General features: G+C 49.4%; 1 protein-coding gene across 1 annotated transcript in view; it reads left to right on the top strand.

Annotated features, from left to right (window-relative positions):
• Positions 1-20,355, top strand: part of VOPP1 (VOPP1 WW domain binding protein) — a 94,012-nt gene that overhangs the window by 30,517 nt on the left and 43,140 nt on the right. The window contains exon 2 of the mRNA XM_074358553.1: positions 16,836-16,894. Coding sequence (XP_074214654.1) covers positions 16,836-16,894 — 59 coding nt within the window. The remainder of the gene's footprint in view (positions 1-16,835; positions 16,895-20,355) is intronic.

Raw genomic sequence — 20,355 nt, 5'->3', positions numbered from 1 at the left:
TTGTAATTGTCTGTCTTTTAGACTGTGGTCAACTGAGGGAGTGTCACGTGGTGTCTCGCTATGGTTTTGACTTGCGTCTCCTTAATGATCAGTGAAACGGAGCATCTGATTCTGTGCTTAGTGGCCATCCTTGGAGAAATGTCTATTCAAATGATTGCCCATTTTAAAAAGAAGGGTTTTACCGAGATATAACCCACATGCATGCAGCTCACCCATTTCAAGTGTAGAATTCAGCGGTTTTTTAACATTCACATGGTTGTGCCAGTCAGTTTTAGATCCTTGCCGTGACCCCAAAAAGGAACCCTGTGGCCGTTTTTAACGGCTTGTCCTTTTATTGCTCAGTTTGAAGACGTCTGTGTACAGGTCCCTCGTCAGCTGTAGGACTTGGCACATCTTTGCCCCATTCTGTGGGTTTGCCTTTTCACTTTCTTCATGGTATTATTTGCAGCGTAACAGTTTCAAATGTTCACGTGGTCCAGTTGAGTTATGTTTTTCTCTTTCGGTGCATCCGCTTCGGGCATTTTTTTTCCCTTGTGTGTTTAATTGACATTTATTTCTGTAGCGTCCTCAGGCCCTTTCTGAGATCTAAGTCAGACATAAAAATAAACAAGACAAAGCTGTGTGATGGGATGATGGCACTGACCCCATCCAGGCGCATCCCAGCAGGGACATCGGTCGTGAGTTTTCACTGTTGAAGCCTCAGTGGCAGCAAAGACCTTTCTTTCCAGTGTCCGGAGGGAGCACTTGTCTTCAGCCAGGCTTCTCTGAGTCCTTTCCTTTCAACCTCTGCTTCAGGTGGAGTTGGGCCGGGCGGCTGCTGACCGCCCAGCATGGTCCAGAGCTCACCCGCATGTCACTGCTGCTGGCAGGTGGACAGCTCGGGCCAGTCGCAAAGATGGGGGGCAATTCATTGATTTAGGAGCTAAAAAGAAACCGGGTGGCCAGCCAGGGAATGTAGCCAATGTGTATACCATTGCTTCTGTGCAAAAATAAAAGGGGTCCTAAATTCAAAAATCATCAGTTTAGAAATAGACGTTTGAAATGCGGTCCAAGTGGGGCTGTACCTGCTCATTCATAGCTGCTCTTTTCCACAGCTGTTCCACCACAGGGAGGGCTGTGCGTACGTGCAGTTTTAATGTGCTGTGTGTGTTTTATGTCCCAGAAAGACGCTCATCCGTGTGTCCCGCTGCTGCCCAGCTCCTGAGCCTGCCCACGGGCATCGCTGCGCCGGGACCGGCTGGAAGGCGGCGTGCCCCGCAGACCCCCCCAGTGTATCGGGGGTGGGAGGGACACGGGCTCTGCCCAAGGCTGGTCTCCGCAGGCTGTGGCCCTTGCTCGTGAAGAGCTGTTATCCACGTGAATGAGTCAGCCTTTTCCCCTCTTCCTTTCAGACTCCCATTTGGCCGCTTCATGGCTCATTAGTTTTATTTTAAGGACGGGCAGAGAGAGATGAATTGGAGGAAACTGAACTCAGCCTGGAGCTTTTTATAAAAAGGGATGGATACCAACAGACATTGGATTCTTAAATTACCTGGGGATTTCATCTATGTTGCCCTTGTCCCCTATCTTCATAGGGAATTGATTTGATTTTTTTTTAAATGCACTTATATGGTGTAAACAAAAAAGGGTATGAAACAGAACAAAAGAGTCTCACCCTCCCCTCCCATCTCCCCAAGTCTAGACTCTCTGCAGGGGGAGAGAGTTAAATTTCTCTGTTAAATTTGTTTTGCAGCCCTCTGAATTTTTTTTTTTAATTATGTGCCAGATACTTTGTTAAAAGTACGCAGATGGGGTCGTATGTTACACAGCGTTCTGCATCTCTTGTCTTCTTTTTTTTTGTAAGAGATATTTCTTGGAGCTATTTGCATGTTGGCATGCAACAAACTGAGTGCATCCTCCTTGGAACTGCAGGGTGTTCCCTGACGTGTTCCCTGATAGTGCGGCTCTCTTAAATCGCTTCTGATGGGCATTTAGGTGCTTTCTGGCGTCTGGCTGTTAGCAGCGCCCCATGAAACCCTTGGGCAGGTGTCTGTCTTACGGTCTTTTGTACGTTTGCATTGAGGGGTTATTCTGCTTGTCTTTAAACCGTCGGAGGCCGTCATGGTTTATAGTGGTTCTCTCTGTGGACTCACGAGGCTTTGGGTTGTAGGCGGATTTGCTGTGGAAGGTTTGGGTGCAGCCCGTATTCGGACTTTTGTTTTTGAGAAGATGCTTGAGCGATTGAGTTAGAAAAGGTCCCAAATAAAAGGTCTGTGTCGGGGTGCTGAACTTACACTTGGCGTCTTTGTAATGCTTTGGAGGCTGGAAGGACTTAAGCCAAATCCTTGCCTGGATTGGGAGACGGACTGCGGGGAGCAGCTTGGGGAGAGAACACAGCCCCAGGCAGGGCACGGTGCAGAGAGCCCCGGGGCAGAATGGGCGAGGGACACCTGCCCTTTCTGGGAAAGTCTACAGGAGTAGACTTTGCAGCGTTTCCTGATGAAGAAGCACTTCCCCAGCGAGATGGACACTCGATCTGCAGAGCGGATCAGCAGTCAAGTTCTCTGCCACGTCGCCAGCTGGTGAAGAGAGGTGTCCTGCAGCGCGGGGTGCGGGGTTGGGGCTTGTGTGGCCAAGCCAGGCTGCAGTGGGACATGTGGCCCTGGCCGTGCGAGCGTCCCTGCTCCAACCTGCAGCTTCCCACGCGGGGCCTGCGAGCTCCTCGTTGGCTTGTGGGGGAGAGCTGGCCAGGGAGACGAAGGGCATGGGCCGCGGATGGCCTGGTCCAGCGAGGCCCCCCCCAGCCCCCAGCATAGCGGTCAGCACTTGCTGGCACTTACTGAGTGCATTTGGGGGGGATGAACTCTATGTGGGTAGCCTGGGGGTGAGATTTCATTAAACACTTTGGAGACATTGAAGTGGGAAGACCTAGGGGGCAGAGGAAGGTGATTGTTTCTTGATGGCCGGGAAAGGGGACAGTCTCAGCTTCACGCTTTTACACACACTAGCTCACAGAATCTTCATGATACCCTCGGGGAGGTGGACTTTATCACCTGCACGCAGTGGCGGTGTCACTGAGGATCTTAGCGGTCCATCCGGAACGGGTTTCATTCGACGGCAGGTGACTGCGGGCCGACCTCTGACTACACTCCTTTGCTCTGTGTCCTTCCTGGCACCCAGGACGGTGCGGAGCTGGACGCGGGGCATTCTCACTCACTCAGGTGGTTGGGTGACCGATGGCTGGGTTTGCTGAAACCTGACCCAAAGTTTGGGCGTCTGTTCTCCGAAAGAAGAGGCGTTGGACGCGACCTCCCCGAAAACTCCGACGTGAATGACTCATACGCCTCCGCTTATGTGCAGGGTGGCCGGATCGCTGTTACCTGCCGGGCTAGGGGTGCGCGCCGGCGTTCCCGCAGTGTCAGCATCCCCGGGAACGCCGTGTGAGCCAGAGGGCCAGTGCCTCACCTGGCAGAGGCTGGAGGGCGGTGCACGGTGCTAAGCGTGTTCTCTTTTCCCATCGGCCTTTGGTGGCTTTACTGAGCCCGCTGGGGGCTCGGGACACACGTGGGGAAACCAGCCTGGCTGTGAGGGAGCAGCCTCTGTCCACACGGTCCTGCTCGCTCCCCTAGGGAGTGCTGACAGCCCGTCCCAGTTCAGGGGACGGGCTGTCAGGTTGAAAGCTCTTTGGTTTACCGCAAGCATTCAGCCTGCTGTCAGAAGATGGCCAGTCCCTTCCCCCTCCATGCTTAGAGTGTCTAGTAAACCCTCCAAACTCCTCAGACATGACTTTAATCCAGTCGTGTGCCATTCTCCTGCCTCCTTCCCCTCAGGAGCTGAGGGTTTGACACGGCAGGGATTCTGCTCTGTCCACCTTCTGTGAGGCTCCCGGGTGGTGACAGTGCCGGGAGTGAGGCTGCGTGCCCATGTGGACCCTGTCATCACGCCCCGGTGCCCCGGCCCGTGTCCCGCCACCAACAGCGTTCTGTTTTCCTGTCAGTCTTCCTCTGCAATCCTGCTCGCGTCGGATGCTTCTCCACCACTCTCTCCTTTCCTCCCACCGTGAGAACTTCTGGTGATGCGGTGGGGTCCCGTCCATCTTTGCTTCCCGCAGCAGCCGAGCTCTCCATCCTCGCTGTGCTGAGCCTTGCCTCTGTCTTAATTGGAAAGTGAGCGGGGCGAGTGTCCAAACTGCAGTGTGTTTAGCCGAGTCAAATTAAAACGTTTGAGCAGGCAGAGGAGGAAGGGGATACGTGAGCATTTCCACAAGAGCGTTTCCTGAGCCCCTGCCCGGGGCTGGACCCCGGAGGTAAGAGGGCGGACGAGGCAGGACCCTAAACTTCAGAGGCTCCCGGTCTGCGGGAGGAAGCCAGACAGCACGAGTGGGTGGGCAGGGTGGGAAAGAGTGGGCATTTGAGACCCCCTCCCACCAGCTGCAGAGTGGGGGCCACACGCTGTCCTCCTGACACGGGACAGTCCCTCCCTGATGACACCGTGGGACCGCCCGCCCCGCGCTCAGCGTGCCCCTGGGCTCAGCAACCTGCCCCTTCACGCTATATTTTTAGGAGCAAATAAGAAGATCACACAAATGAAAACCCTTGTGCTGTATGAAAATGCCGGAGTGCTGAAGATTTTAGTAAAAATTTAATCAGAGCCCCAAGGGGAAAACTGACATCTCATTTTTAGGAAAATTCAGGAAGTTTTCATCTGGCGACACCGAGCCTGGCCCCACACAGTGTTAGCTCCAGGGAAGGGCATTCCCGGAGGAGATATCTAGATGGGTCTTCAGGGACGTGCTGTCTAGAGGCAGGTGGGGTCAGGTGGCCGTGGGGGGGCCAGGGCGGGACGTCTGCTGGGCTGGGGGGCACAGCCGCGCTGGGGCTCTGCTCTGCTCTCCTGCCTCCACGGGTCTCCACCTGCCTTCTCTTCCTTCTCTTCCTCAGCCCCCTCCTTTGCCACCAGCAAGCCTTCGCACACCCACCATTCACCTCCCGCCCCAGACAAGGCTTGATGCCCAGGAGGGTGGAGTGGGGGACGCAGGACACGGCAACCAACAGCCATCGGAAACGCTAGCTGACAGAGCCGGGAGACAGAGCTGTATGCACTTTGCTGAGACTTGCCCAGAAACAGGGAGCATTGCCCGGAAAGTTCGGCCGCCCTCCTCCGTTGGGTGTCTCCATGTACCCGCCACGCCACCCCGGCCCGCATCCTCAGCAGGAGAAAAGGGAAGGAGGAAAAGCTTAGGAGGGTCAGGGGCACCTGAGACAGAGCATCGAGAGGGTGATGTGCCCAGGAGAGCGGCGGAGTGTAGCTGCTGCCAGGGGTGGGCAGGCGGGTCCTTCAGACCACGTGCCCCCGGCTGTGTGGGGGCACAGTTCCTTTCAGTCTTTAAACTCACGCATTATGCACCCTGTGCATGCAAGGGCCAAGAGTGCGTCCCGCTCATGTGTCCCTGGCGTCCTGCTTAGGAGAGCGAGGGCGGCGAGCAGGGGTCAGCGCCAAGCACTGTGCTCCCTGGAAGCGCAAGGTGGGGTCCAGGACGGCGGCGGGGAGGGGGGGTCGGGTCAGCGGAGTCCTCCCTGGCAGATCAGATTGAGGAGGAACCCCAAGTTTCAGCTGGGACCTGCAGGAGGGGCGGCAGGTGCCGGGGGTGCATGTGGCGGTGCCCTGGTGAGTGGGACGGCCTCATGGGGTTTGGGGGACCCAGCAGGGGCCACGTCGCCTCGAACTCGGGGGGCCACCACTTGTTCAGCCTTTGGTCGCGCTTCGTCAGATCTCAGCTCTTCTCCGTCCCCCGTGCTCCCGACGGTTAAAGTCCAGACGCTTCGTCACTGCGTGTCCTCACTCAGTCCAGCGCACTTTCCCTCCAAAATGCAAGTCAAAGAGGGGAGGCTGGTGCACAGCCCAGGTTAGGGGACCCTCCTCTGCCCTTTTTGGCGTTTTGCTACCCAAGCCGCTGTCTCTGCTAACCTTTGTAGGCGTTTCTGTCCACAAAAGTTGAGAAGTGACTAATTTCTCCCTAGCCCTGTGGTTAAGTTTTGGATTTGCTGGTAAAGATTTAGGCCAGTGTGTGTCTGTTAATCCCATCTCGGGGCTCTGTGTGCTGTGGTTGGAAACAACAGATTTTTTTTCGTCACATTCTCACTCACTCCCTTTCAGGTCATGAAAGCAGCATCTCCCTCCTTCTTGCCCCCCGCCAGGTTGCTGGGCTCACCTGAGGGCCTTTGCACGTCGGAACTCCTGCGCTGTGTGCTTCTGAGTGAGTGACGTTTTGTGGCATTTAGAAAATTTGTCATGGAACCCCTCTTGGCTGCAGCCCATGCATGCGTTCATTTCGTGTTGTTCTGTGCCCCAAATTTCCACCTCTGAGTATTTTTCGCATCGAAGAACTTTATTCTGAGAGCCAGAGGGACTGTCCTGTGGTTTGCCGCCCCAGGTGGGCTTTGTGCCCTTTGGTTTGGGATTGTTCACATCAAGTCAGACATTCTGAGCGCCTTTGTTTTTGTTTTGCTCTTAGAGAGGTAGGAAGTGATAGTTCAGATGGCCGAACAACCCATAAAAGGTTGTTCACGGGATAGAGGTGCGCTAGTCTGTGTGGTTTTGGTAGAGCAGCAGACAGCTAGACATGAGCAGAGAAAGGGGGACGCAGGCCACATGGCAGGAACTGGGCAGAAAGGAGGGGCGTGGGCCAAATGCAGGGAACCACACATCATGTGAGCACCAGGGGTCCCTGGGCAGAGAAAGAAGGGCAGGAACCTCTGGGCTGATAAGGGGTCACACATTTTGGGTTGAGGAGTGACCTGGAAACCAACAAAGAAAGATGGAAAAAGGCAGGAATCTCCAGTGAGTGTCTGAATGTAACCTTTTGCTCATTCTGCCCTCATTTCAATAAAATTAGCCTTGCAGATCGGAAGTCCCCATCATGCACCGACGCTGGGACACTTCTGATCCAGACTAAATAAGGACGAAAATCCCTCCTCCCTTTGGGAAGGTGGAGCTGGGGTGATAATCAAGGAATAGGACCCCAAACCCTTCCCTCCCCGGTGAATATTCCGCCCGTTCATTTTTACACCCTATGTAGCTAACTTGCCAAAGAAACTCGGGGCAGCTGCTCACCTGAGTCTGCCTGCTCCCCCCGTGAGAGTGTGCCGTCCATCCTTTGATAAATTTTCACCTTACTTTTTTTAACCACTATGTCTTACCTCTAAATTCTTTTGGGGACGGGGCAAGAACCTGGAACACCGGGTACATCCCCCGGCAGCAGTTTCAGTTGGCATTTTTGGTTTCTTCTAGCAGTAAAGTGATGCCTAAAATAAATCTCATTCTGGCTCCCTGTGAGAGGTGTGGCAGACATTCCAGAGAATGAGACTGTGAATTATTGTCACACAGGAAGCTGCAGCGTCCAGGCACTGGCAGAGAAAACACACAGGCAGAAGCTGGCGGACCTCATTCGAGCCCAGCTTTCTGCCTGCTTCTTGTGTTCACTTGGCCAAGTTAAGTCACCTCTCCACACTCCGTAAGTGGAGTGAGCTATCCCACCCACCCCCCAACCCAAGGGGCGATGATTTAATCATGCCGGTGTAGCGAAGCCACCGTAAACCCAAAAGGACAGGGTGCAGAGAGCTCCTGGGGTGCTGAGCCCGTGGAGATTCGGGGAGAGTGGTGCGCCCGGACAGCGCGGCAGCTCCGTGCTCCCCACGCCGTGCCCTGGGCACCTTCCACCTGGCTATTCCTGAGTTACATCCTTTTATAATAAGTCAGTGATCTAGTGAGTGAAATGTTCCCGAGCGTTCTGTGAGCCACTCTTACAAGTTAATGGAATCCAGGGAGGGGCTTGTGGGAACCTCCAGTGTGTAGCTGGTCGCTCAGAAGCACCGGCGACAACCCGGACGTGTGCCTGGCATCTGAGTGGGGACTGGGGCAGTCTTGTGGGCCTGAGCCCCCGCCCTGTGGGATCCGGTGCCGTCTCCATGTAGACAGTGTCAGATTGAGCTGAACGGTAGGGACACCCAGTTGGTGCTGGAGAGTTGCCTGGCGGCGGGGAAAACACACACATCAAGTGTCAGACGCGTTGTGGGTGTGGTAACGTGTGAGAGTGACGGAGAAGCAGTTGTCCAGCACGGCGGCGTCCAAATTAAACTCCACGCTGAGCTAGAACTTGGATGACACGACGGCCTCGTAAAGAACGTTTCACGTTGATAATTATGTTTCACAAATAGCATGGTTTTCAAAGTGCTTGTGTTCAACTGAGCATGAACTGAGAGTTCTGAACGTTTCAGGGGCTCCTGTCTTTTGCACCAGCTTCGCATTCGGCGCCTTGTTGCCACAACAGCTTCTGATTATTGTCAAAGGAATTTAAGACTCAAGAGAGAAATATTTGTAAAGTAACCCCGAAGAAGCCACGCTGTCCAAAAATAACGTTATAAGTTTAGGCTTATGTGGTCCCATTCTTTTTCCTATGAATATGTCTTTATTTTTCCATTGTTAAAATGAAATGTGTGTAAGGTGTTTTAAAGTGAGTGCATTAAATGGATGTTTTCCATGATGTTAAACTTTTTATAAATATGGTTTTAACTGCTGACTGTATGAGTGTTTGTTTCATTAATCCTTTCTAACCTTTTCACTGGCTTTGCTCATCGGTGACTTTTTATTTACCTCCTAAGTTGAATAATGTTCGCTTTTGCTAACCATTTATATTGCCTTCATTTAAATATCTCTTTACACCCACTCTCTATTCTTTATTGGACTATATAAATCATGTGCTTTTTAAAGCAAAATTGAATAGAAATTTTGGAACAAAATGTTATGAGTTCCATACAGAAAATGTGAAGACTGATTGCCAAAATGGACAGTGGGAAAATGTCACCTCCAGTACCACCAGAAAGATAATTTATTGTCAATATTTTGATATTTATTTTTCCACAGTATTTTCTCTCTCCTGTGATTTATAACAGAAATATACTATGCCAGGTACACTATTTTATGGGCTTTATTTTTCTTTGCAAAATATTCCCGTAATTGTATGTTTCTCTACAATCTGACAGCATATGCCTACCAGCATGTCTTTTGGATGTATTATAATTTTGGTAGCCAAACCCGTATTCTGAAAATTATGGTTATTGCCAATTTTTATTAATACTCTTTTTCACAATCGTTAACATTATTTCCTCGGGACCAATGTTAATAACCGTGTTTAAGTTACGTACATTTTAAAAGGTTTTTTTTTTTTACATATGTTGAAAAATTGTCCCCCTGAGACATTCCATTTATATTCCCATCAGTGTTACGTGATATGTCTTTTTCTTCATGGCCTCATCAGCCGTAGATACTAATTTTTTCTTTTAAAAAAATTTTTTGGTGGATAAATCCATACCATTGTAATTTATATTGACTTGATTACTAATGAACTACATCTTTTCAAATAGGTTTATTGACCGTCTCTGTTTTTTCTTTGAAAAATGCTCATTTCTGTGACTTTTATTCTTCTCCTTTTGGGATTTTTATCTTTTTCTTATTGAATTATATAAGCTCTTTATTGTTTAAGGGTATGAATCTTATTCTACTTGAATACTTTGCTCTGTTGTTTTAATTTCGGTGACCTCCTTAAATGATGGAATTTGAGGAGATCTGCCCTCCTACCATTCTTTTGTTGAAAACTAAAGCGGATAAAGCAGAGAGACTTTTTTTAGAGTAATTTATAAGAGTTCACAGAATTTTTCCAAGGATATGCAGGTGGAACTAATTATGTCTTACAGTCTGCATGTCCCTAGCGTCTTCAAGATATTCGTAGATGATGCGCCACCTCTGTTGGCTGTTTGCTGGCAGTACATGAATTCCTGGTGTGATTCCTTCTATAAGGCACGGGAGTCGCTTTTATTTTTGTTCCTGTGAGTTCCTCTCCTTTTTTTCCTTTAGGAAATGATGCTTGTGAGAAACCTCATACTCTTATTTCTTTAAGAAAAAAAAGAATCAAGGCTCCTGAAAAAAAAAAGAATGTCCATAAGCCAAAAGATTAAGTAATGAGCACTTAGGGAATTGATTTAAATTCTGATACAGGAAGCATTATCGTTCCTTTTATTATTTGAAATTCAGAGACCTTGAGATAATTAACTGCCATTCCGTCCATAGATTCTTTTCTTTTACTGAAGTATATAGTCAGTTTACAACGTTGTGTGAGTTTCTGGTGCACAGCGTATTGTTTCAGTCACACATGTGTGCACAGATATTCCTTTTCATATTCCTTTTCATTTTAGGTCACTACAAGGTATTGAATATAGTTCCCTGCGCTATCCAATAGGATCTTTCTGTTTATCTACTTTATACATAGTAGTTAGTGTCTGCAGATCTCAAACTCCCAGTTTACCCCTTCCCACCCCCTTCCCCCCGCTGGTAACCATAAGTTTGTTTCCTACGTCTGTGAGTCTGTTTCTGTTTCGTAAATAAGTTCATTTGTGTCTTTTATTTAGATTCCACGTATAAGTGATACGATATTTTCCTTTCTCTTTCTGGCTTCCTTCACCTAGAATGACGATCTCCAGGTCCATCCATGTTGCTGCGAAAACCAATTCTTGATCACACGCCAGCAAGGCCTCTCCCTGCCTTCTGCCTCTGTCCCTGGTCCTGAGCACCAGGCCTGCCCGCATCCCCCAGGCTCCTTTTGTTCAGACTTTGGGAGCGTGAACGCCCGCTCTAACTGGGCCGGGCTGAACGGCGCCGGTGTTGAGTTCAGCTTCTGTCAGTGTGCCAGCAGCACCACGTCCCAGCACAGGACAGAGAGCATCGTCAGATTCTTCCTTTTGGGGACACCCCCCCATTTTGCAGCACATTGTGGGCTTACTGGCCCAGGACAGACTGGCTAAAGCTGTTACCACGAAAACAAGGATCCTTGCTTTCCAAGTGCCTGGGGGATTCATTCTGTTGGTGAAGCCCTTGTTTGCCAGTTTGTTATTTACTTAAAGATCCCGCCTCAACCCCCTACTGAGCAGGAGGAGAAAGGATGGAATTTAGGTCAAATCCTCAGAGTTTTGAGTCTTTTAGACCTTCCTGCTAACTTCCATGTGCCCAGAGCCACAGACGGCTTCAGTTCCAAGCTGACCAGTGTTGTGGGACAGCGTGTCTTTGAACTTGGAATAGAAAAAGGATACATTATTTTATCGAACAGTGGCTCTGGTTCTTCCTATATTCAGGAGAGATAAATGCAGAATCATTTATGTCAGTATGAGGATTACCATTTGGGATTAGCAGGGATGTGTTCTTTGGGGCCTTATTTAGATCTTGGCTAAGTACGGATAACTATATTTAGGAAGGGCTGAACTGCGTTTATAAATATCCTAGTCCTCGAGTAACCGGTGGCCAGGATTCTTCGCTGAGTGCAGACGTCTTGTAAGCCTTTCCCAGTTTAAATCTGAGATTCCCTCACTCGGATTGCTCCGACGGTTTTTCACAATCGCACGTGTTCTGCTCTGCAGATCGTTTATAAATTATATGTCGCTACTCTTTACGATCCCTTCAGGAACTAGACGGCTGTGTCATTATTACTTCCATTAGACCCGGGGTTGGGGGGAGCATTGCATCATGAGCTCGTTGAAGGCCTGCCGTTTGCCCGGAACGTGGTAGAGCACGCTGCCCGGTAAGGATGCCCGGACAGTAACAGAAGGCAGCTGCCCTGACCTCTCCCAGCAAAAGTGCTTTCTGCTTCAGTGGATGGGCAGTTCTCGCAAAGCCTTGCCAGGCTCTTGGCAGAGTGGGTGGAGCTGCTTTTAGGGGTTGCCATAAAACCCTGAAACTGATTTTTTTCTTAGCTTATTTACTCCTCAAATTCTTTTTCTCCTCCCACATTTTAAGGCTGTTTATTTACATCAATTTTGTCTTAATTATCAAGTTTATTGACAATTGTTCATAATATTTCCTAATTATCTTCTTTTTTATTGAGTTATAGTCAGTTTACAATGTTGTGTCCATTTCTGGTGCACAGCACATGCTTCAGTCACACATGAACATACATATATTCATTTGCATATTCTTTTTCACCGTGAGCTACCACAACATCTTGTATATTTTTCCCTGCGCTGTACAGTATAAACTTGTTTATCTATTCTATATACACCTGTCAGTATCTACAAATCTCGAACTCCCAGTCTGTCCCTTCCCACCCCCCTCCCCGCTGGCAGCCACAAGTTTGTATTCTGTGTATGTGAGTCTGTTTCTGTTTTATATTTAAGTTCATTTGTCTTCTGTTTTGTTTTTTGTTGTTGTTAGAGTTTTTTTTTTTTTCTAATTCCATATATGAGCGATCTCATGTGGTATTTTTCTTTCTCTTTCTGGCTTACTTCACTTAGAATGCCATTCTCTAGGGACATCCATGTTGCTGCCAATGGCATTATTTTATTATTTTTTATGGCTGCCTAGTATTCCAGTGTATAAATGGACCACAACTTCTTCATCCAGTCATCTGTCAGTGGACATTTAGGTTGGTCCCATGTCTTGGCTACTGTAAATAGTGCTGCTATGAACACTGGGGTGCACATGTCTTTTTGAAGTAGGGTTCCTTCTGGGTATATGCCCAGGAGTGGGTCAAATTCTTTTTGGAGAAGGCCTTATTCTTTCTAGGGAGATTTTGGAAAACGGGAAAGCACACAAATGTAAGGTATTACTTATTTAGAACCTTTGTTCTCGAGGTTTGGAAGCATTGCTCCGTCACAGTAAAACGAGCCTTGGAAGTCCCTTGTCCCAGAGAATTAAGAAAAGTTGCTTCAGGACACACAGTTCCGGGTGGAGCTGGTAAATGGCTGTGGGATTCAGTGAGCTATACCCCAGTCTAGCCAGGCATTTTGATATATTCAATCTCAGTCACTTCATAAAGCTGTCTTCTAAATTCTGTTTTTTAGAGATAAGGAAGCTGAGATCTGAACTAACTGGCCACGTGGCCGGTAGTGGCAGTCAGGGTGGGAACGTGGTCCTCTCGGCTTCCATTCATTCCTCCTCGATGCGGAGAAGCCATCCGGCCCCTTGATGCACTGCAGCCTGGCTGGGGCCTTCTTTCTGCTGTTCCCCGTGCTGCCGTCTGCCCGCTCACGGCGTCACCTCCGACAGCCCGCCAGTGTTGGGGGCTACTCTGGAAAGCCCCCCTCACTCATCCCTTGCAAACTCCCATTTTGACCGCCTCTGCAGAGCCCCAGCTGCCTGCCTCCACCCCGAATCCTGGTGTTTATGCTGGGTTTGGAAATGGGCGTGGGTGGGCGGATGGTGGCTCTGCTGGTGGACTTTTTCCCCTGGCACAGCCTGGCTCTCCATCCTGGCTGGTTTCCCGCAGGAATCTCCCCCAGCACTTCCCGCCCCATGGAACCTAATCTCCGTTTATCCCACAAGGCGTCTGGGATGCTGTGCAAGCTGTCCGTGACACCTGGTGCCCAGTGTCGTGCGTCTATTGAAGGAGAGCCTCAACAGCGAGAAGCGTCAGGACCTCTCGGTCCTCATCCAGTGTTTTCCAGCTGGTGAATGAGACACGACGTGTGTTCTTTACGTTATCCAGCTGTAACGTGGAATAGATGTGTCGTTACAGCGTTGACATTCCTCACAAGGAAGCTGTTGTAAAAGTCCAGCGACCAAAAAAAAAAAAAAAATTGAAGGAGTTGCCTGGATATTAGCAAATTTCAAAGGACTTAACCCAATTTCAGGAACAATAAAAGGAAACTATATTTTAGCCCTAGGTAGCTCAGTTTAAAAGGGATTTTTCTCTTCTGTTTCAGGAAATATTCATAGCCGTATTTTTTTTTTCTCTTAAGAGAATTTTTTTTTTTTATAAAGGAGCAAACTGGGTTAATGTTTTAAAAATAGGTCTTATTTGAGTGGATCAGTGAAAAATGGCGAAAGGTTATTGGCCAGTAACTGTGGGCAAGAATAACCAGCAAGGCCCAGTGGAGTTGCCGGGAAGAGATCTGGGGGGGTCTGGGCAAGAGTGGGTGGAAATAGGGTGCTGGACGTCTGCGCCAGGCGGGGCACCGAGGGGAGAGGGTGTCCCCCGTATCGATCTCGTGCGAGCATTAACCCCAGTTCCCTCATGTGGTTGCTCCTGGCAAAGTGGTGGCCTGTGTAGAAGCTCCCTGCTGGTCCTTAGGAAACGTCTTCAGGCTGGGAAGAGTGGATTTAAAAAAAAAAAAAAAATCCTTTTTTTTTTTTTTTAATCCTTTTTTTTAAAGCAGTTCATTACTTTTCGCACAACCCTTCCTGTAATTTTTTTTTTGCAAAGAATTAATCAAATGTACAATTTCCCTTTTCCATAAAAAATAACGTGCTACGTGCATCTCTCGGCATGCTAGTTCCTCACTTAGCGCTGCCTCTTGGAAGTCACTTCATCCTGGTTCTGAGAAACCTCAGTCCTCTCGGTGGCCTGGTCCTCCACTGTATGGACTCACCGTCCCCCGCCTAGCCAGCCTGCTGTGAGCGGGCATTCAACGTCCTTCCCAGGATTTGGCTGTTAGAAATAATGCCACGATAAATAACCTTGTGCGTGGGGCGTCCCATGATTATGGAGAGATCACCAGAGATGGAGGAGAAACGCAACACTCGCTTGGCAGGCGTTGCTAAGTGTCCTTCCCAGCAGCCACGACATGAACGGGAGTGTCTGGGAGCCATGCCGTCTCACCACTCAGGTTTTCACACAAGCTGCTGTAGCTCTGTGCTCCGCTCGGCCCTGTGACACACGCGTGTGTACGTCCCCACGCCCCCGCCCGCCGGCAGCTGAGTGCGGAAGATGTGCGGGCTGGGGATGGATGCTGCCTGCCGCCCGCCCCCGGCCTCTCACCTGCTGACGGGGGAGCTGGGAGCAGGTGCCACTCCTCGGTCCGGTTCGCTTCTGCCGTCCTGCAGTCATCGGACAGCATGGGGCAGTGGGCGGGGGGCAAAGGAGGTCCCTCGGGTAACTCTGGGCAGCAACACCATAAAGAAACATTGTGATTCTGAGTAAGACACCCTTGCGGGCCCCAGTTTTTAATCTATAAATTGGCCTTCCTCATATTCGCATACCAAGAAAAAAAATCCTAAAAGGTTTAATGGTTCTATTTCTGTTGTTTCCTTAAGAGTTAGGAGATGAGGTGCTGGGGGCCAGGAACGTGGTGGTTCCGAAGACGGAGCCTGCAGAGGGCTTTCCCACAGCAGGGCCTGTGTCCTGACCCCCCACCCCTGCACTGAGCTGCCCTGGGAGGGGCCGGGGCAGTGGGAAGGGACGGCTTCAGCGTCTGGCCCTGGTGTCCCCAGCTTCGGGCTGGCACTCTTTCTCCACTGTGTCTGGAACTTGAGTGTCAGATTCCGAGACGGTGTGTCTGTCCCCAGCGGTGATGGAGAATATAAAGAGGAGACATTTGAAATGCTCCCCCTGGTTTCTCAGTTGTGTCATCAAAGACTCCAGTGAAATGAATTGCCATTTCGGGCAGAGACCTGAAATTATTCTTCCTTCCCAACTAAATTGACTTCTTCAGCCGTCTGAACTTCATTTCTTGAACTGGACAACAGCTAACCTAGTCTAAGTTAAACTCACTTTCCATGAATAAAGCTGGGTCACTTCAGGCTGCCTAAATGTGCTGCTGAGTGTCGTAAAGCATATTTTTTAAAAAAAAATGCAGTACTTCATGCTCTTTTCATAACCCAGCTGATTTAGCCGGCAGAACATGTAACGTTCGAACCCACCTCTCTCTTAGATTCGGGGTCTGTTTCTGAACTTCCTTACGTACCTGTCGGGCAGGCCGAGGCAGGAGCCATCCCACACCCCGCGGGGGTCGGATCCAGCAGGACAGTTCGTCCCCGCCTCGCCCAAAGAAAGCGTTGTTTTCACTGCTCCTTTGCCTGCCGGCAGCTTTGCGCTGTCGTATTTGAAGGTGGGATTTACGCTTGGGGCCAGTGAGCTGGATCGTGGAGGTAGGAGGGTGTGTATTTTATTTTTAAAATGATGGCATGAGTGGAGTGATTTTAGAAGAGCCTTGCTGGGCCAAGTCAGGGCACTTCCGCTGGGAGCTCTTGGTGCACGGACACACCTGCTGGGGGTGGGAGGTGCGGCGGCCCCCGCTCTGCCCCGCCCTCCGGGAATTTCCACATCAATTTCCTCGGAAGCACAGGGGAGGCTCCTGTGGTCCCTCCTTGTCCCCCACTTCCGTCTTCCTCGTCCCTGGGAGTGAGTGATGACCGATGCCGACTTCCAGAGTCCGGCAGACACAGATGCCCACTGAGGGGTCGATGGCTTTTGGAACACAGTGCGCCCTCCGAACATCATGGGTTTGAACTGTGTGGGTCCCCTTCACGTGAATTTTTAAAAACAGTAAACATGATAGCGCTGAGGAACCGATCTGTGGAACCGGGAAGGGGGTGGGGGGCTAAGTTCTACGTGAACTGTCAGCTCTGCAGAGGGCGGGCGCCCGGGAGCCCCCTGCGTCGTTCAGGGCTCAGCTGTACCCTGAAATACAAAGATGTAGAATCGTTCAGACTGTTTCCGATGTCTTTCAAAAACAAAAGCTGGGGAAACCTTTGTAATTCTGCATTTCTAACGTCCTTCAGGTACTTGGAGTAACACGCCATGTGAATTTTAAGAAAGAATCATCTTTAATTTTCATTTGTAATGAGTTGTTCACGCCCTTGAATTCAGAGGCGTGGAAGGCTAGAAAAATTTTAGGGAAATAGACGGTCTCTTCCCTTTTAAAACATCTGCAGGAATGAAAAGTCATGTTGGGGGTGGGTCTCTCTAGTTCCTTGTCGTCCCCCCAAGCCCCTGCTTCTCACACTTTAAGCTTCCTTGTTTCTTTCCGTGAGATCTTTTCCACAATATGCAAGCAGCTTTCCACTGACAAACCTTTTCTTCCTTTTATTTCCAGTGTACAGAGGCCAGAAAGCACTGCTGGTACTTCGAAGGACTTTATCCGACATATTATATGTAAGTATTTGCGCTTGTCTGTGGGCCCGATTCTGTAGGTCACAGCCCAGCCTTGGGAGGCCCCCGCCCCTGCTCTCACCGGCCCCTGCCCTCCAGTGAGCAGGCCACCTCCCTGAGGACGCCCCGCCCGCTCAGACCAGCCGCTGTGGGGACAGCGTTAAATGCTGGGCGCTCTGTTCTCTGGTTCGTGTTAACTCGCCCGGGATATTCACAAAGGGCAAGACGCCTGAGCCAGGCCAGGGTTATGCTGGTTTATGCAAATCTTCCCAGGCAGACGGAGCACCGTAGCAGAAGTAGAGTTTTGAATTTCTTGCACGGGACAGGAAAACGTACTTGGCTCAGCTGCTGTGACGGTGTGCGTGTGAGAGAGAGAGATGACGGTGACCGCTGGGCCCCCCGGCCCCTCCCCAGACAGGTGCACACCTGCTCTGTTGGCCACTCTCTCTGCTGACCCACCTGCCTGGGTGGCCAGATTACCTTTCTAGATTATCAGTTATTATTTTTGACTGTGTTTTGAAGGTCCCTAAGTTTTGAGTGGAACGCACCAAACCAGCTTTTCCCAAAAACACTGTATTGAATGTTGCGAAACATGAGAAATTTCAGTAATGCATATACCGAATGCGTCCTAGAGCAGAAACATTCTATTTCCTGGTATAAAGGGAGATTGGACAGGAAATACTGTACATTTACTGTTTTTTTTTTTTTTGGCGGGCGGGAGGTAATTAGGTTTTATTATTTAGTTTTAGAGGAGGTGCTGGGGATGGGACCCAGGACCTCGTGCCTGCTAAGCACGCCCTCTGCCGCTTGAGCTGTACCCTCCCCTGGGAAACACTATACATGATGATCGCAAAGAGGGTTATTTTTCAATTGGCCAAGATGTGCATTTTCCGTCTCTGTCGTTCTTAGGGAGTTTCTCACCTCGAAGAGACCAGAGTAGGTGGGACGGTGGCCTGGCTGTGCAGGGGGATGGCGTGCACGGAGATGGGCAGCTTTCCCGCCTTGGTTTCATGCCGACAAGCAGGGGTCCTTCATGCCCCACGTGATGGGGGTCCTGGCAGAAGTCCTCTGCAGCTGCAAAAAGACAGAAGTCCACTTGGACAGCAAAGCAGACGCATAAGGGCTTTGGACGTGAAACATTTGGTTCCTGGGCGGGTCAACCACGCCTTCCTGTGTGTTCTGCCTCGAAAATGCACCTATCTCGGACGGTTTGGTAGATCAGCTGATAAGCCATTTCCTGGTTTGTCAGAGGTCATTGCTCGTTTGTTCCTTTGTCCGTTTCTTTCTTCACTACATGTTTTGAAAGTGTTTTTGCTTTGACAGAAAAGTACCAAGCCAGGCCCCGTTCTTGTCACTCGGACCTGCTGCTTTGGGTTCCTGTCACCTCTCTGCTGATAGTGAGGGGAAGCGTCCTAAAACTTAAAAAATAAAGCCACTCGGCCCGTTTTTAGAGTACTGAAGTGTAAAAACGATAGCAGGGAGCATTTATTGGGCCCTTAATGTAGGCTGGGCATTGTTTTTTGCCCCTTTCATGAATTCATGTCATTTAATCCCGCAGCCACTTGCAAACCCCAGCCCTACACACCAGTCTTCTTGAATCCATCTCTGGTCTGTCTGTTCCTCTGCTGTCTGTCCCCACAGCCTTCACCTGTATCCACACCTCTGTTAACACTCACCTGAAGCATTGCATAAACGTTCTTTCCCCCAGCCTGGGTTTACTGAGATATAACCGGCCTGCAACATTGTCTAAGTTTAAAAGTGCGCAGCGCAGTGATGGGATGCGCTTACCTGCTGCAAAGCGATCACCGCCGTAGCCTTAGCTAACACCTGCATCACGTCCCATAATTACCGTCTCTTTTTCTGTGATGAGGGCATTAAGATCTACTCGTTTAGTAACTTTCAGGTATATGATAAAGTATTGTTAACTACAACCACCATGCTGTGCGTTAGATGCCCGGAACTTACTTGTAACTGGAAGTTTGTACCCTTTGACACATATCTCCTCATTCCCCCGCTTCCCCCCCAGCCCCCTGGTAACCACCCTTCTACTCTCTTTTTTCTGTGAGTTCTGCTTTTTTTTAGATTCCACATGTAAGTGAGATCGTGCAGTATTTACCTTTTTCTGTATGCCTTAGCATGATCGCCTCGAGGTCCGTCCATGTTGTTGCAAATGGCGGGGTTTCCCGCTTTCTCAGCACTGAATCGTATTTCATTGTGTGTACAGGTGCCACGTGTTCTTGACCCATTCGCCCACTGATGCAGGCTGCCTTGGCTGCTGTGGATAGTTGCTGCAGTGAGCCCAGGATTGCAGCTGTCTCTTCAAGATCTTTTTCCCATTTCCTTTGCATGTGTGCCCAGAAGTGGCATTCCCACCAGCAGTGCACTGACTTCACACTTCTCCCACGCCAACACTTACCTTGTCTTCTTTTTTATTGAGTTATAGTGAGTTTACAATGTTATGTCTATTTCTGGTGCACAGCACAGTGCTTCAGCCATACATGAATATTCACATATTCATTTTCATATTTTTCACCTGAGCTACCATAAGATATTGAATATATTTCCCTGTGCTGTACAGTATAAACTTGTTTGTCTGTTTTATATGCACCAGTCAGTATCTGCAAATCTCGAACTCCCAGTCTGTCCCTTCCCATCCCGCTCCCCGCTGGGAACCACAAGTCTATTCTATGTCTGTGTTACCTTGTCTTTTTCACGATAGCCATCAGACCGATGTGAGGTGATACCTCTGTGTGATTTTGGTTTGCATTTTCCTAATGATTTGCAATGTTAAGCACATTTTCATACACCTGTTCGCCATCTGTATGTCTTCTTTGGAAAATGAACTGTTCAGCTCCTCTGCCATTTAAAAAACTGGGTTATTTGGTTTTTTTCTATATGAATTCCTTCTATATTTTCTATATGAGTTCCTTCTAACCCCTTATCTGTTACGTGGTTTGCAAGTATTTTCTTCCAGTAGTTCATTTTGCTGAGTGTTTCTTTTGCTGAACAGAAGCTTTTTAGTTTGAAGCTTTTTAGTCCTTTTTTGCTTTTTGTGTTTTTGTTGTTTGTGCTTTTGGTGTCGTGTCCAAAAAGTCATTGCCAAGGCCGGTGTTGAGGCGCTTCTCCCTGCATGTTCTTCTGGTTTTGTGGTGTTAGGTCTTATGTTTAAGTCTTCGATCCGTTTCAGGCTAATCTTTGTGAGTGCTGTGAGGTAGGGTTTCCGTTTCATTTTTCTGCGTGTGTTTCTCCAGTTTTCCCAGCACCGTTTGTTAAAGAGACTATTCTTTCCCCATCGGATGCTTTTGGCTCCCTCGTGAACTGTTAGTTGACCGTTTATGCGAGGGTTTATTTCTGGCCTTTTTATTCTGTTCCATTGGTCAGCGTGTGTATATGTGTGCCAGTACCGAACTGTTTGTATTACTGTAACTTGGTCGTATCGTCTGATGTCAGGGAGCTTGATTCCT

Source organism: Camelus bactrianus, chromosome 36 (genome assembly GCF_048773025.1).
Source record: "Camelus bactrianus isolate YW-2024 breed Bactrian camel chromosome 36, ASM4877302v1, whole genome shotgun sequence".
NCBI classification, from domain to species: domain Eukaryota; kingdom Metazoa; phylum Chordata; class Mammalia; order Artiodactyla; family Camelidae; genus Camelus; species Camelus bactrianus.
This window is presented reverse-complemented; position numbering and strand designations above follow the sequence as displayed.